The following is an 18184-nucleotide window of genomic DNA, read 5'->3' on the forward strand; positions in this document are numbered from 1 at the left end:
TAAACCCTTTATAAAGGTAGTCTTATTATAAGGTGGTACCAAAATATTTAATAAATACAATGAAACAAATGTGAAAGTCGAAGTTGCTATGTGCAAAGTGTGGTTTAAAGGGTAGAAGACACACGTCACCTAACACACTTAAATTCATCGTATCAGAACAAGAAGAAACACTTCATATATAAAAAAAATCTTGCCAAACACTGATGTAAAATACCTTTTTTTATTATTTTATCATTAGTTGCAGGGATGGCACAAAAATTGGTGATAAATCCAAAGAAATACAGTGAAAAGAAGCCTAAACAGAGCACAAATCAGAGTACAATGACGGCATGTCAATACAGGATGTTAGTTCACAGTTAATACACTTTTTCCCAGAATTTTTCATAACGTGTGTTTCGTCAGATACAAAACGTATACACACACACGCACACGAAGGCAATGGAGGACCTTGTCACGCTATCAATGTTGTTGTTGGCTTTAATCACTTAGGAGCGATCTTAAATAACAGCCGTTAAAAAGCCCTTATCTTAGTGACAGACATTATATGCAACTGAAAAACACATGGTGAATGTGATCCATAGATTTGAGTAATGATTTTAACACAGCATTCCCAACGTACACATCATTCCCTCAGCACTTCTGCACCAAACAGGTTATTTATTTATTGTTTTCCATTATTCTGTAGCATATTCTGAGGAATATGGGGGCTTTATACATCAAAACACGGACAGATTTTGGCCACCGTATATTTATATATATATATTTTAGTATCTAAATGGCTCGAATTTAAAATTGAAATGAGATGGCTTGTGAGAACTTTGATGTCGCATAGCTGATGTTGTTGCTATAATCATAAACATCATTTGCAAGGTAGGCAAACAAACATCAAAGTCTTTTTAATGGGTTTGTGCATGTGGCGTTGAGGTAACAGGTTTTTGGCCTTATACCAGAGACTTGGCTTAAAACCGAGAGCTGAGCTCCAGCTAAATTTCGGTGAGGGATAACTGATAAATATCTTGGCACACCTTTCCTCCATATGCTGCGCTTTTAACACCTGATGAGATTAAAGTGTCCCCAGCATTTTTTCCTTCATCAATTCTGGAAACAGTAGGGGAATCAGTTGGGCACTTCCACTAAATGGCATGAGATCATAATTTTTTACACTAAAATTACAGAAATATACACAAATATTTATCAGGCATCAATAAACTAAATCATTTGGATGGGGGAGTTTAGTGAAAGGACAAGCTCTCAATCCTGTGTAAAAAAAAATACGGAGTAAAATTAGCAGGATTAATGGATGCAAATCAGCAAAAAAAAAACTTGAATTAGCCAAATTGCTTGCAAAATTGCACAGTTGGGGAGAGCAGGTCACAAATTAACATTTTGTTTTGTTGCTTAGCAATTTTTAAACATTACTTGATGGAGATAAATACTATTTTATAATGTAAACTTAGTTTCTGGAATTGACAAATTAAAAAATAAAAAGTAGTGTTTATGACAAATCTGTGCAGAAAAAAACGTCCAAAAAGTGAATGAGCTAAAAATAACCCCACTGTATGTGGAGTCTGTACTAACATATTACATTTAGATGCTTCAAAGCAGCTTTACTACAGCCACCAATAAAAAAATATATATATTAAATAGTAAATACTAAATAATACAGATGTGAATTATGAGGCAAATCTTGCAAAATATCTGTCCAATTACAATCATATTTAATGGACATATGGACATATGAGGATCCTAAAAGAAGAGCAAAATCATGTTGCACTTAAATGTGCACTATTTTACTACATAACATATCCATGCTACAGTTTCCTGTGTTAGTTTGTGCCTCTCTTTCCCCTAATCGCAACACCATCATCTGTGGTGACTTGCTTTTCCTCTATTATGACATGTGACCAATATGGCAACCCATATGCAAAATGGCAATATCACTTCATTCAGATCATTTAACTCAAAAAAACCTGCTCTGTGCTCCAACCCTAATCCAGACTACTTGAGAGACTGAGGAGCTGGATTTGGGTTGGAGCTGAAACCCACCTGGAGAAAGAAAGATCTCCAGGAAAAGGTTTTGGTGACTATTAACATAGGAGATCCTTATAGTGAACGTTTCCTGCTTTGATGTCTATTTGTGTAAGTGTAATTCACACATCATACAACCTCTGTGTTTAATTCCTGTGTGATTCTTACAAAACGCTTTGAACCATGGAAGTGAGATGCAGACTGGAAGGATCTCCAGAATGTCCTGTGGATCGATTCCATCGTAAGCAGGGAAAGGGGTTTAGCATGTCCTGTAATGACTATAGATCATTGTGCTCTGCTTTGTTCACATCTTCTACATGTATTGTATTGTTTCCTAACACACCTATTGTACACTGCATATACCAGGACATATATGTGACTCGCTCTGACAAAACCAAGACTGTGAAACATTTCTAAAATAAAAGAAACCCTGTCATTGCTTTCTATCTCCATTTAAACTCTTCATCAGTCGGGGTATATAAAGATGAAATAATGAATTTAGAGTGTGCCTCTTTAAATGAACATGTGTACACACACACACACACACACACACACACACACATCACAGTACTGATGTCTCTCTACATGGAACTGACATAATTGTTACTAGCAGAGCTTTCACAGATTCACAGCAGCAAAGCCACGAGTAAAGAGAGCGGGGTGTTGCTGTAACTGTAATGGAAACAAAAGTCAAAAGCAGCTGGAGTGTCAAGTAAAAAGACAAAAAAAAGCCTCTTCAGGTTAAACAATAGAGCGTTTGAACAGAAGCACTGTGCACATGTGACTACTGTATGGGTGTGCACTACAGACACTTCAGTTCAATTCAATGCCTCTCCAATTTTGTTACGCCTGGCTTTGTAATAAGAAAGTCACATATATGAGTTTATACTGCATTTTAAACGTTGAACCCTAAATCTTGTGCTTCCTGTAAGTCATACATAAACATTTCATATAAACCTTGATTAACAGAGCTTTCTTTACATATACAAGTTATACATTTACCAAACTGACTTTAATCAATATGTTTCCGGCCATTTCAATATTTTAGCAATGCAAGGGAGACGACGAGGAATTAAAGAAAGTTAAAAGTCATAACAGTTTGAACATAAAAATAAGAAACAAGACACAGCTCCTCAAAACATTTTTTTTTTGTTCATAACCAACAATATATGTAAATGTTCATTTGCTTTTCTTTCTGAATTTTTTTTTTGTTTTTTTTTTTTACAATAAGTTTTTAAAAACCAGCTGGTTATGGATACTCTCAGGTAGATTTTTCCACAGTTTATTTTTCACAGTTTGTGTAAAATCAGAGAAACATTCTCGCTAGAGTAATAAAATATTATTATAATTATTAATATCTTTTTCTTTCAGAATGTACATTGTTCATTATATAAATGGCAGAGGCATGGGTAGGGACAGTCGGTCTATGTGATGTGGGCTTCGCTGCCTGCTGGTTACCTCCTTGGTGGTGTACTATTGGGTTTATCTCATAGCGTTCATATAAGGCCCATTTGAGGAGACTCCATCTCTAAATCATTGGTCATGGCAGGCTTCCGGAGGCCTGCTTTGTTCCCAGTACAGCACATCGGCTATGTTACAGTGTGATGGCAGCCATGGAGAATGAGCGTCTTTACCGTAGCCGCAGAGGCCGAGGCTACCTACATTAAGAAGGACCTGCCCTAAACCCACCTCTGCGCTGCTGGGAGTTGCTCGCTGGCAGGCTGTTGTGCTGACGTCTGGGGTCCTCTCTGATCTCCAACGCAAATGGTCGTGCCATTCAAATCAGCACTTGAAGGAGCAAAATAATCGTGTATAAAATAGCCCATCGGTGACATTAGAAACATTGACATTGGTGTTAATGGCCAGGCTCACGATTCTGTTAATAATCTGAAGGCACTTTATATGTCATGGCAGAAAGTGGCACTGATTATGTCACTTTTCTGGCAGTGGAGAATAAAGGAGGAGAGGAAATGCTGTTTCTTCTTCTTCTATTTCTTCTTCTTCTTCTTCCTCATCATCATGACCTACTCCAGCTCTCTCCAAACTCCATGGCCTCCTGCCTCAGGCCCTCCACACGTCAGCCTTCTCCTCCTCTCACCTCCTCTCCCTCCTCCTTCACCACTGCTTGCTCGCTCCCAGTGACCTCTGACCCAATCTCCTACCCCTGGCCTGCCCCTAGGGGGTGTGAGCACAGTGTTGTGAAATCAAAATAGGCAGCTACTCAGGTAGAGGGATATAAAGCAGGTATCAGATATTTTTTTCTCCACTGTTCATTTTATCTGTGTTTCTAAAGCACCAAGCCAAAAGAAGGTACAAATCCCATTGTTAACTGAAGAGAGGGTGGTGATGAGAGTATATGACGAAGGACAGAAAGGATGACACACTGAAAAGTGTTCGTAGTAAAGAGCGAGGGGAGACTGCCATCACCTTTCGTTTCCCCACTTTTTTTTTAAATGAGCTTTTTTACTGCCAGCTGGAAAAGTTGTCCTTGTGCTTTACAAACTGTCCTCAGGTCTGCATGGAAGCCCTTCCTGACGAGCCCCGCCTCCTGCACCAGCTACTCCGTTAGAAAAGTGCTCTCGTCCCAGTCCTCACGAGCATCTTACCGAACCAGAGTTTGCAGATTGTTTTCAAAAGATACATTTTTGCGAATCCTTATTACTTTTTTGTGTTGGGTTTTTTTCCTTTTTTTATTGATTTTTTTTTGTTGTTGTTTCTGTTAATCCGCGTTGAAGCCAGTGCTGCGTCCCTCTCAGCAATCTGAATGTATGAATCTTTGGTGATTATATATTGAGGGTACAGGGACACAGACGTGGACGCTGTCACCAGTCTCCACCACACCTGGTGGTCACCTCTGACCTCGAAACAGTGTGAGAACCAGGGCGGTGCATAACGGCCATATATGCGTTGCTCTGGATGAAGCCCTCGATCTGATATCTAAAGATGAGAGGAAACAGAAAAACGAGAGAGAGAGAGAGAGAACATTAGTAATCAGAACATACAGACACTCAAACACACATTTCTAGCAAAATCCTTTAATGAAAGTTCCACTTAAGGCCAATATATGCTTTTATGCTTCTGTGTCAAATCTATGCTGTGTAAATCTACACAAAACCTACACACAGCAGCCTGTGGAGTAACCTGAGTCATTTGGGTGGTCAGGCCTAGAAGCCACATAGGTGTGATGTAAGAACATTCAGGTGGGATATTTCAGGATCATGGCTACAAAGGTGAATGTAAAGGAGCAGCAAATTTGCACCACTGCATGAAAAAAAAAAACTGCACACTCATACATCTGTGTATGCCAATGTATAAAATGACCAAAAATGGACAAAATGTAGGGCACTTCAGTTTCTGAATCAGTTTATCTGATTTTACTATTTATAGGTTTATGTTTGAGTAAAATGAACATTGTTGTTTTATTCTATAAACTACTAACAACATTTCTCCTAAATTCCAAATATTCCTAAAACAACAAAAAATATGCAGAGCTTTCAGAGCTCAAATAATGCAAAGAAAACAAGTTCATATTCATAAAGTTTTAAGAGTTCAGAAATCAGTATTTGGTGGAATAACCCTAGTTTTTATGCGTCTTGGCATGTTCTCCTCCACCAGTCTTACACACTGCTTTTGGATAATTTTTTGCCACTCCTAGTGCAAAAATTCTAGCAGTTCAACTTGTTTTGGCTTGTGATCATCCATTTTCCTCTTGATTTTTAATTTAGTAAAATCAAATATTTTTTTCCCAGAGCTGTATATTAATAGTGGCATTTCTTATGTATCACATTTTAAATATTTAGTGAATCTAAAATGATTTTCTTTTCGGGAGACTTGGTTTTTTAAATCTATCTACAGAAATCTACATATTCATCTCAAAAAGTAATTCCAAATAGTAATGCCAAAGTGATGTTGAGGTCTAGACATTGGTGTCCTGAGAACACCAGCACCTTCAGTGGATTGATTTGCAAGTATATTCTATTTTCTTTACTGTTTTCTTTTCTCACTAAGTGCTTTTTCGATCAGATGTTCATCCTTTAGACTCTCAGTGTTGAGTCAGGTTCTGTCAGTGAAAACAGGATGAAGTGAAAGTGGAGACTGATTCTCTTCTCTTTCACAAAGATTTTGGCCATTTGGCTTTTTGGCCATTTCCACTGCATTTTTATGTTAGTGTTTGAACTGGAAAATGATTTTTGGAAATGCTTGTTTCTTCCACATCTTTCTCTGAAATTGCACCTGTGTTTTGCAAACAAATTGATTTTCTAATATGTAATTTCCTCAAGATTGTCTCATGAGTAACATGAGTAACTTATCTGTTAAGGTCTGTCAACTTATTATTTAAATCTCAATAAATCTGGCAACCAGAAAAACTTATTTTTAAGCAGGAACATCTTGTTCTTTTTTCTTCAGTGAGCCAGAAGTTTATATTTCAGTGAAGTGTAAGACTCTTACATATAAACCACTACTTAAGATTTGAGAAGACTTTTATGATGAAATCATTGCATTTTTTTTTACCTTGTGAGAACACATTTAAAGTCAAAATCCATTGAACAAATGACTTGAATTTTAAAGGAAGCTGCAGTGAGAACAGAAGCACTGCCCCGGCCGATACAGGAACAAATATGCGGTGTTGCTGAGAAAAGCAAAGCTAACCCATTGAGCCATGCCATTTGTCCATGGATTTCATCAAAGATCAAGCTGTGAGGAACAAAATCCTTTTTCCCTGTCAATAGCCCAGTCAATTCCAGACCATTACCTGTCCTGCTTTCCATTTGCCCTCACTGTTTGTCCTGAAGCACAATTACAGAACTCAACTGGGCACAGCTAGGGTTGCTAGCACTCATGCATTATGGGCTAGTTACTATGGTGATGCGCGTTTAATACGTACGATTGGACGGTGGGTCGGGACACTCCCCCTCTTCCAAAGTGACATCATCAATAGCGATGTCCCCTTCAATCCCTGGACCTCGGATGCCTTCAAAAATCACCTGTGTAAAACAAGCAAAGCATGACCAAACAGCAGTGTAGCAGCATCTAACGATATAAAGTCTAGACTAGTAAATACACTTTATATGTTAATCAGAGGTCCTTAATGACAAGTCTGCTTTATGATATTGATCTAGCCATGATCGTTTCACAGAAATATGTAATAAAATGTGCTAAAATGCACCTGTTTGCTGTTTTTAATAAAGATTATCAATCAAAGAGACAGATTCTCTCTTAGCCATAAACAAGATTACAAAAAAAGAATTTAATATTGATCAGAATCACAAAGCAGGCGGAAATTTAAATTACTTGCCATTGTAGTTAACATACCACTACAAAATGGCATCTGCACATCTTTGCACCTTTATCTTTTGCCTCTTTAAAATAACAGCACAACTTTATTTTTTTAATTCTTAAGTCACACAGCCAAATAAAATAATATACATCCCTACCATGCTTCATAACAAGCTCCAACTCCAACAACAGAAAGGCAAACTGTCTACTACAATCTAATTTGTGCTGTGGCCTAAATAAGTTTCTCTGATTTTGCTATTTATAGGTTTATGTTTAAGTAAAATGAACATTGTTGTTTTATTCTATAAACTACAGACAACATTTCCCCAAATTCCAAACAAAAACAATGTCATTTAGAGCATTTATTTGCAGAAAATGAGAAATGGCTGAATTAACAAAAAAGATGCAGAGCTTTCAGACCTCAAATAACGAAAAAAAAAAAAACCAAGTTCATATTCATAAAGTTTTAAGAGTTCAGAAATCAATATTTGCTGGAATAACCCTTATTTTGTAATCTCAGTTTTCATCCATCTTGGTATGTTCTCCTACACCAGTCTTACACACTGCTTTTGGATAACTTTTTGGATATTTTTTCAGATCAGGAGCGTCCCTCTTTATCTTTAATAAACTCCTGAAGACAGAGTTCATCAAAGAGCACTTACTCTCCTAACACCCCTAACAAACTAACTACTAACCTCATTTACTCCTTCCCCTCCTTTCCCACTGTTTCCCTTTGGCCTCCTTTAGGCCCTGTCTAAAAAAACTTCTATTAGTAATGTAATGTAAAGTAATTTTAGAGCTGGTGCTGAGACCTGTACTGTAGTATATGTGTCATACTGCTTTACACCTGCAGATGTAATGTCCTTGATGTCACAGAATTATGATCTGCACAATTATATTTAACACTTTTTACGTTTTAATTAATTAGCACAACACCAGTGTTAAGTTTACAAACTTTAAAGTAATATTAGAAGTCCTATATTTTCTAGCAAACCTGTTCTTCAAACAAACATAAATTAATAATGTTGCACAAACAACAAAACTGGAAATGTTTGCACACTGGAAACAAAGTCCAGTGCAAAAGTGGGGTTATCTAACCCCCATACATACAGAATAGACTGTGTGCTAGTAGCTAAAAGCAAGTAATAAATGTATCTGAAAATAGCGCCCTGCAGAGCCATAAATAATGCCGCTGGTTCCACTTAGTTCAGTCTGCCGTTAAATCAGCAAGCTAACTTGCATATAAAATTTTTAACCTGCAAAATAAATAATACCAAATCTGTATTTACTTTCTGTGGCATGTTTAAGATGTTTGGTAGCAGGATTTAAGACATTTTTAGCCAAATGAAGGCAATTTTTTTTTAACATAAGGAATTACTTTTTTTAAAAGAAATTTTAAAGATCTGTAGATACCCTGACAATGTACTAAAACTCAAATAAAATAAGCATTTCACTTGGTGGGTGTACTGTATGTGTCTACTAGGGGTTCTAAAGTCTACCAGAAAATATTTGGCCTGTGGTCCGGACTTTGGACACCTATAAAATAAACATTATTTTCAGTTTTTTTTGTGGGAGTTTCAGTGTTTAGATGTGATAGATCCATAACAAACATGTTTTGTACATTATAATTTGTGTACTTGTGGTATCCAGGAGCTGATAGTCATCCTGAAAAGTCCAGTTCAAGCCCAGTTTTTGCTGGTAGAAAGTTTCAGGTCGTCTTTGATGAAGTCTGAAAAGCTGGTCATTTAGGCAAAGAGACCAATACAGTCAAAAACAGCAGGTTAAAGCCTGGCTAGCACTACAAGATAATATGGTTGGATTTTATACTGATTTGTTCTTCCTGGCCATTGATAAAAATGTGGCCAATTTCAGAATTATAAATGATTATCCTGTAGTGTGTGATGTCTAATATCCGGTCTTTAGTCCTCTTATCTTCTCTCAAAGCAACCAATCTCTGATAGGACCCTATATAGCTTAGCTACAGTATGTTTTTGTTTAAAGCTTGTGTTGCAGTATAAGTCCTGTTAACCCCTTCTTTTTAGCCATCGTTTCCATCCCTATCCATTTTTCTGAGCAAAAGTCCCTCACAAATAGCATAACAATGGTTTGGCTGTAATCCAATGATTGTTCACACTAGTGGATCAGCTTGGTGTTTAATCGGATGTGTGGTTAGTTGGTGCGGTGCAGTGGATAACACCACCGCCTGCCAGTGAGCTACCATGTGGGAGACTGGGGTTCAATTCCAGGTCTGGGTGATCGAATGCTACGCTACACCAATAAGAGTCCTTGGGCAAGACTCTCAAAACTACATTTACCCAACTCTGTAATAGGAATAGCCTTGTAAGTTGCTCTGGATAAGAGCATCAGCTAAATGCCGTAAATGTAAATGTAATTTTAAAGTGTGTAATCCCGATCATGCTGGTCACTCAATGTGATCATGCTGGTTAACAAGCTTGGCTAGGCTGCCAAATTAACAACATCGTATAAAACCATTAAAAAAGGTTAAATTATTCAGTTAAGTTATTAAGTTATTAAATATTTATTTTGTCCACTGACACTCTGGTAGATGTTTTATAATCATATTAATCACACTAACTGACCTATAAGATAATTGTTAATATCTCTAAAAACTCTAAACCTAATTGTGCCTGTTAATCAACTTTTGGCCTTTTGTTAATTCATTATTTTGAGCATCTGTAGATTATTTATGGAGAACTATTAATATAACATTTTTGATCACACTATCAATACATCCTTAGCTCTCTCCAGAAGCTGGCAGTGTGATTAGAGAGAAGGCTGTTATTTTAGGCAGATGACACAGCCTGCTGCTGATGTGCCAGTGCGCTCACCTGGAAGGAGGAAGTGGGGTGGATGCTGATTTTGGCCTGTCTCCACCGATCGCCCTGGTTTCCACTGAGTGACCAGACTGGACCAGCGTCTGCAGTGGCCTGGCCTTTCTGCTTCATGAATGCATTCAGTGTACCTGCAAAAAAAAAAAAAAAAAAAAACATTTGGTTTCTCAGAACACTTTCTCAGAACACTGCTACTTCTATACAGTGAGATTTACTAAAAAACTTGGACATTTTACAGACCCACATAAAATATTTACATGGATATTTACTGTTTTTTTTTATTGCCATAATCAACACTTTATAGAGTGGCTTATAAATGTGATTGATTTTTATAATTTGTCTTTTCTTTTTTTTTTTAAACTTCATAAAATAGTCCTCAAAAGCTATGTCTTATAATTTTAATATGACACCTGGTAGCAATAAAATTCACTTGTTAAAGAATTTTTAAAAAGTACAGCGCAGCCTGGTTGAACTTTAGTGTATGATACCCTGTAAGCTTCTCTGCACAGACAAAGACAATATGAGACAGTCTGTGCATCCCTGCTTGTGCGGTGAGGAAATCCTTAGAGATAAAGCGTTCCGGCGTGAGATTTATATTTATATAGAGTTCTATACATCCCCTTCTAGCACTGAAGCAGCATCCTCTTTACTCGCGCAAAGTCGACTTTATTGTTATTATTTTCAGAGTCGGAGAGAGAGAGAGGAAGCTGGAGGAACTCGAGTGTGAGGACACCATTTACAGATGAATACAGTATGCCTTAGGTATGCTCTCACTTGGACGCGCCCCTTTGTGAGCAGGGGAGGAAGCTATTGCTGTGCTCCAGAGGATGAATAGCATTAAGCCTCCCCTCTAATGAAAGAGCTCTGATCCCTTAGCCTCTTAGGGACAGCCATTCAAAAGTGAGTGTTTGCTTTGAGTCGGGTGACTTAATCCCATAAACAAACTCACAGAGAGAGTGAGGGAACTCCAAAGGCAAACTTTGAAGTGTGCCTCATTAATTAGCTCTGACCTCGTCTCAGGTACCACGCTTCGCCCACACCAAAGTACGGCTGCGTCGGTCCCCCCAGGCTAATCCACGGTAAAGATCCGGGCGTCCGCAAAGCTGCAGCCTGCTGCTCTGCTGACTTTAAGCCCACCACCCCGGGGACCCAAAAGACCCAAAAAACGCTTCTGTGCGTTTGTGTTTCAGCCGAAGGTCTCCGAATGCTTTAGGTAGAGGCTGTTTACGGTCCACAAATACCATCACAGCTTTAGAAAACTCCAACTACAAACCTCGGTGTTTTGGGGCCTATGGATTGGCCAAATCTGAGCAAAGCATTGCATGAGAGCTCTGTACTGCAATCAAGCAGAGCAGAACTGTGTGCAGTCTTTTTTTTTATTTATTTTTTATTTTTTTTTACAAACATCCAGTGGTTTGGAGGAGAGAGGAAAGCTACATTTCTCATGCCAGGCCGAGACACAAAGATAAAAGAATAGGTTACACTCCAGTGGAGCCATTCCTCATGGTGAACTCGCCACAAAAAAGAGAGAAAAAAAAAAAAAAAAAAAAGGCCCAAAGAGGGGAATTCTTCTCTAGGTAGGAGGTGGACTGGTGCGAGGAACATTGATAGATTTCCTTTCAGTCCAGCAGGACAAATGTGAGGCGCTGCCTCCTAAATTGGAAATGTCAGCCCTCACGAGCTGCCTCACTTCAGTCAGGAGTAAAGTGCATGTTCTCGCGTGAATGTAAGAGTGTTTCTCTGGGCGTGTGTGTGTGTGTGTGACAGGAATGTATGAATGTTCAATTAAACAGGCCCAGTATTTATGAAAAATTAACGTCTGCCATCAAAATACACGCACCTCCACAATGGCACAGTGATTCACCGAGGCGGCGATTTTGTGTGCGAATGGCTGTGAGTGCGAGTTCACACATGCATTTCACTTCTCCTCTCTGCCAGCTCACACTCGCATCTGATCATCCACAGAAACACTGGGGTTTCTGGTGATTTTTCACAAAAACACATTCGTTCAGTTTTACACTGCAGAATCAGCAGCCATGTGTTTCATTTCCTGTGTTCATTTTTACACATTCTGTCATCAGGCCTGAGCCTGAACTGAAGAAATCCCATGTATTTATATATTGCAAATGCATTACTGTAGATTAAATGCAGTAAGTGGAACGAGTAATGAATGAATATGATTAAAGAAGATTGGAGAACACACCTTTTGTTTGTTTTTTTACACGAGAACCCCGCACACTTTCTGCTACCAATAAAAAGGTAAACTGTATTTCCAGCACCTAGTGTTCATGAACAGATCAGGCTAAAGTAGTGCAGGTATAAATGTTACAATATATCCCAACGACAGGTTTACCGGTACTTTGTAACAGACTTCAACAGGGCTTCAATTAATTGTGCTTTAATTAAACCAGACTTTATTTAGTTGATTTATTAGGTCCTTTTTTTAACTACAATGTAAAATAACTAATAACAGGAAAGGGAATTTGAAATGTGTTATGCATTATCAGTTACATTTTAAAATAATTATTGTTTAAAAAGCACTAACAGGCATAAAACTGACTTTTAACATTAATGTAAACTAAATTGCAATGCAACAGATTCTGTATATGCTTAAAAATGACACTATATTACAGGCACTGAGAGCATGATGATGAGTGAAGTGCCTGCGCAAATTCTGACAACCATGTAATCACACTTATGTTGAGAAAAGTTATTTTACTGGTAGAAAAAGAGTATTCAGAGCAAAATATTTTTTTAATATATGTTCAGATTTACAATATGTTTAAATTTGCAAATTATGTTTTCACAGAAATAGGACAGAATGGCAAAAGCATATTATTTAACTACAAAAATGTTCATCCAGCTCTCACATACTGCTTGTGAGCCACAATTCCATACGCAACTTTGGAAGCTCAGTAGGTGATGAATTGGTTCATTGACATATTATTTGTCCAAAAACTTTATCTCTGTAATTGAAATCTGGCAGTTGTTCAATTATTTATTATAAATGGGCTAATAGAAATGCTGCAAACTGACTTGGGATAAAATCTTTTTACACTGATTTCTAATGAAAATGAAAAAAATGGAAAAAAAAAAAATTCTGCTGTAAAATTGCTATTTTGCCAATGATTAATCTCTTAAAAGACATTAATAAGTTATTATATTTATTCAATATCTGCTGTACATGTTTTACCTACTTTGAAGCTAATGTGTAGTAGATATAATACATATGTAATATATAGTAATTACTGCTGCTTAAAATTCACAGGAGGGGGTTTGTGGGGGAAAAAGCTGCCTGGAGAGCTTTTGGCACTTATACAAAAAGTATGTATATATATATATATATATATATATATATATATATATATATATATATATATATATATATATATATAAGTAATATAGATTTCTTTGATATTTCAACATTCAGCAGTCTAACTATGGTAAGGAGAAGAATGCTTTTAATAGTTTTGACTATAATCAAAAGGCTTAAACTGATTCTCTACACAACCTGTGCATGGTGATAATAACAAGAGTGGTGAATGCTTATTCCTTTTACCAGCTCTTTTCCCACCATCTCTATATTCATTAACCTGCTGGAATTTGACGTGATGGGTTGTCTGATGGAAAAAAAAAAACACTTGTCAGTGCTTTTATACTACTGAAAGCATTCCACACTGATAAAAGCAGCACTTTCTGCTACATGCTGCTGATGACATGTAAATATGTGCTGGAGGTTGTAGAGGAATACTTAACGTGAATAATAACTGACAAGCTTCTTATATGTGCAAATATGCTTTGGATAGAACATATATAATCGCTGACCAACAAAAAAACAAGTATCTCTACTTTAGATTTTTTTTAAGGTTACTACATAATTTGGACAGACAAACTGTCTCTTAAACTACATCTCTAAAAAAATGAAGAGACCAATTCAGTTTCTGAATTAGTTTTTCTGATTTTGTTATTTAGAGGTATATGTTTGAGTAAAATGAACATTGTTGTTTTATTCTATAAACTACAGACAACATTTCTCCCAAATTTCAAATAAAAATATTGTCATTTAGAGCATTTATTTGCAGAAAATGAGAAATGGCTGAAATAACAAAAAAAGATGCAGAGCTTTCAGACCTCAAATAATGCAAAGAAAACAAGTTCATATTCATAAAGTTTTAAGAGTTCAGAAATCAATATTTGGTGGAATAACCCTGGTTTTTAATCACAGTTTCTTCTACACCAGTCTTACACGCTGCTTTTGGATAACTTTATGCCACTCCTGGTGCAAAAATTCAAGCAGGTCAGTTTGGTTTGATGGCTTGTGATCATCCATGTTCCTTTTAATTATATTCCAGAGGTTTTCAATTTGGTAAAATCAAAGAAACTCATCATTTTTAGGTGGTCTCTCATTTTTTTTCAGAGCTGTATGTCAATTTATAATTTCTTGATAAAAGGACCAGAAGAAGTTCCTAAAATGACCTGAAAAAACTCATTTTAGATTGACTTCCACTGAAAGTTAGAGTTTTATCTCGTTCCTGTAAAGTAACTGTTTTGGAGATACATATTTTATATTGGACAGCAATGGTATGAGTGAGAATCTTCTGAAGCTGTTAAAGGCACTGAGTTCAGACTTCTTGAGTTTCAAAATGTGTAAGCGCAGCTTTTTTCAAGTAGTCATTTCCATTCACTTTCACAGAGAAATAAAATATTACAGCCTGTGTAATAACATCTTTATACAAGCACAGCATGTGAAAAATCCCACATGAAAACAGCCGTGTAAGAGGCAGCCTTTGCCCTTTCACAAGAAAGTCCCGCGGCTCCAGTGTGTTCTCTCTCAAGTCGGCAAATTCCTCGGTTAGTCATGCCTGATGGCGGTGCTCGTGGCGCAGGGGCATTAGCAGCAATGCGAGCGGCGAGGCGCAGGGACAGGCGCAAAGGCCACGGCACAATGGACGGCATCAGATGGAGATGGCAAAAACCTCCCCCTGGACTGAATGACATGACAGATATCACGGCGGGGAGTCTACAGTTTCGCCTGCTCCAGATCCAATCTCTCCCCTCACTGGAAGAAACACATATTCCCACTTGAGGGAGAGGCGAGGATAGCAGCCCGGAGAAAGTGCTCTCAGCTCTGAGTAGTTAAAGCGAGAGCAGCGGTGGAGAAAAATACGCGGAGGCAGGAGGACAGTAACCACTATGGCCTGAACAGGGAAGACAGTACTGTATTCACCTTATTACAGCATTAGTGGATGTGTTCTGACACAGCTGCATTATTGCTCTATTAGCAGTCGCATGTGTCGGCTGCGTTTCCGCACATGAGACAGGAATGGATCCGGTGATGTTATCAGGAGTGATTTAGGTCAGACCCACTGGCTACAGGCTGTGCAGCTACACTCCCCATTACACAGTATGCCAGAAGCTGACATAAACTATCTAGCCTGGCAACTTGTCATATTAATGGTACAGTTATGTGGGCCTGCTCTAAGAGCCTGTCGGAAAAGATGTGTCTTTACAGAGTGTTTGGTGTGGTGCAGTGAATAACACCACCACCTGCCAGTGAGCTACCATGTGGGAGACTGGGGTTCAATTCCAGGTCTGGGTGACTATGCTGTGCTACACCAATAAGAGTCCTTGGGCAAGACTCCTAACACTACATTGGCCCAACTCTGTAATAGGAATAAAAATAATTGTAAGTCGCTCTGGATAAGAGCGTCAGCTAAATGCCCTGTAATGTAATGTAATGTACAGTCATTTACTCCGCTAGATTCTCCCGGTGGTTTGTGGTCCTGCTGTTATTACTGTGTGCTGGAGAAGAACCTGTCACAGACCTGTCATGGAGAAGTCTGAGAGCGAGCTCACGGTCAGGCTCCGCCCCTATGTCTGTCCTGCCCTTGTTTTTTTTTTCTGTTTTGTTTTTTTGTATCTCACTGTGACAGTCATTACCCGTCTGCATGCTGTTGTTTCGGTCTGCAACTTCTTTTAAGCAAATGTCTCTGTTTGTGTTGGTCTTTAGCTCCATTCAAAGTCTAATCTGAGTTCAGGTAGGACCTTGGTAGGGTCCTTAGTAGGACTGTCCTATGAAGACTTCTCAGTAACTTACTGGTCACATATGTAGAACAGTCTAATGAGGCATCACTTGAGTCCTGACTGTAAAATTAGTGCTGGGCGATTATGGCCTAAAAAAAAAATTCACAAAAAATCTGATTTTCGATTATAATTGATTATTTCCCCCCTACAAAACATCTAAACTACAAGTGACAAAGAAATGGTTCAAAACTAGGTTTACCTGTAAAAAATGGATTTGTTTTTAAGTGAATCAATGATTCAAAACATTGTTTACTAGCCCATACGTTCATATCACACCCTGACTTCATGTCTACACAGCCTGGAAGTAACTCACACACTAACGAACACTGGATTATACTTCAGAATACGGGTCTGTGACTGAAAATTGAGAAATAACACCCTAAACATATCACGAAAGAAACTTTGAAGGAGTGACTATTATTGTTTTCCACAATTAATCATGTATCCTCAGCGGAGAGCAATGATGCTGAAATTTTTTTAGAAAGTGTAGGATTTGTTTCTAGATAAATATATGTTTTATATTGTGTGGAAAGTGCTGGAACAGTGCTGGACCTTTTTCAGTACCAGCTCAGTCCTCAGATTGGAAAAAAAATATGCGTGTGTTAGTCTGTGGGAGGCACCGGTAACCAGGGTCAGAAAGATAAACACTTCAGAAATGAGTAGCGTTTTCGGATATTTTAGATTAAAAAGATAAAATATCTGTATGTAAAATCGTGATTACTCCATTTTGAAAATCGCATTAAAACTGTAATCTGAATTAACCAAATTAATCAGGAAAATCGCCCAGCACTATTTAAAATGTAAAACTTGTGTGCTTTTTTGTTTATTCACAGAAAACTTTGAGATATTTGAGATAATAACTGAATTATTACTAAATCATTTTAAAATTAACTGTGTTCCAGAGCTTTGACAGGAAACTGTTGGTAGTGGAGGGCTGCAAAGGATACATCAGTTGCGTCCTTTAATTAGAACAGCACTTCATGATGTAACGTCTGAGAAAGGCAGCCCGTTTTGGAATGCCACATATGTGTCCACTTTTGTCTCCACCTCTTCATCAGTGTAGCCCTGCCAGCTTGCTATCATTTACAAATGTGTCCTGACAAATTCAGAGTATATCACCTAGTTCTGTGTTTTGTGTCAGTTTTTGTCTGGCTCTGTTTCATGTTCATGTTCATGTTATGTATTTCTCTGTCATTGTGTTTTAAGTTTTCGAAACATTCAGCATTATGTTAGTTTTGATTTTTAAGCTAACACATATTAAACCATGTGTTTAGTTTTAGTTTGTTCTCTTTGTTTTAGTTTATTTTCTTCAATAAATACTTATTTACATTCTAGTACAATCAGAATGTACTAGACACTCTAATCTAGACACTAGTGCAATTCATGACTCTCTCACTTACCGATATGTTTTCCATACATGTGGTAATAAAAGCCAAAGCAGTACGCAGGAGGGTTGGTGATGCCATAAGGATTTTTAGGGGCCACGTTGAAGGTGGGGCTCAGCAGCCTGGCCTTCTCTCCATCTTTACGAGGTCTGGAGGTCTCTATGTACATGTAGAAACCTATCAATGACAAAAAATAAAGTAAGGAGTTAACATCTTTGTATCTTTGGAATGATGAATTAGATCCACATAGCTAGTTTGCACTGTTGGACAAGTAAGAGCATATTGTACTTTCTGTGAAATCTTTACTGCATCCTTCACCTATGTACTGAAATACATGTCCCCACTTGAACACTGATATTACTATAAATACATATACAGATTATTATAAATACCTAAACACAACTACTTACTAAAATACCAGCAATCAATATATTAATTCAACATTTAAGGTAAGTTCTATTAACATTCTGTACAGTTATGTATGGCAAACACATTACTGTAGATTAAACGCAGTGAGTAATAAATGTATACGATTCAAAAGAGATTGGGTCACAAGCA

General features: G+C 37.6%; 1 protein-coding gene across 2 annotated transcripts in view; it reads right to left on the reverse strand.

Annotated features, from left to right (window-relative positions):
• Positions 1–204: 204 nt before the first annotated feature.
• Positions 205–18184, reverse strand: part of LOC103022574 (MAM domain-containing glycosylphosphatidylinositol anchor protein 2) — a 273753-nt gene continuing 255773 nt past the window's right edge. For both annotated transcript variants that reach the window (XM_049483026.1, XM_007230730.4), the window contains exons 14-17: positions 17642–17803; positions 10155–10288; positions 6914–7013; positions 205–4965 (exon numbers count right to left, since the gene is read on the reverse strand). In XM_049483026.1, coding sequence (XP_049338983.1) covers positions 4877–4965; positions 6914–7013; positions 10155–10288; positions 17642–17803 — 485 coding nt within the window. In that variant the 3' untranslated portion in view covers positions 205–4876. The remainder of the gene's footprint in view (positions 4966–6913; positions 7014–10154; positions 10289–17641; positions 17804–18184) is intronic.

This window comes from Astyanax mexicanus, chromosome 1 (genome assembly GCF_023375975.1).
Source record: "Astyanax mexicanus isolate ESR-SI-001 chromosome 1, AstMex3_surface, whole genome shotgun sequence".
Taxonomy (NCBI): Eukaryota; Metazoa; Chordata; class Actinopteri; order Characiformes; family Acestrorhamphidae; genus Astyanax; species Astyanax mexicanus.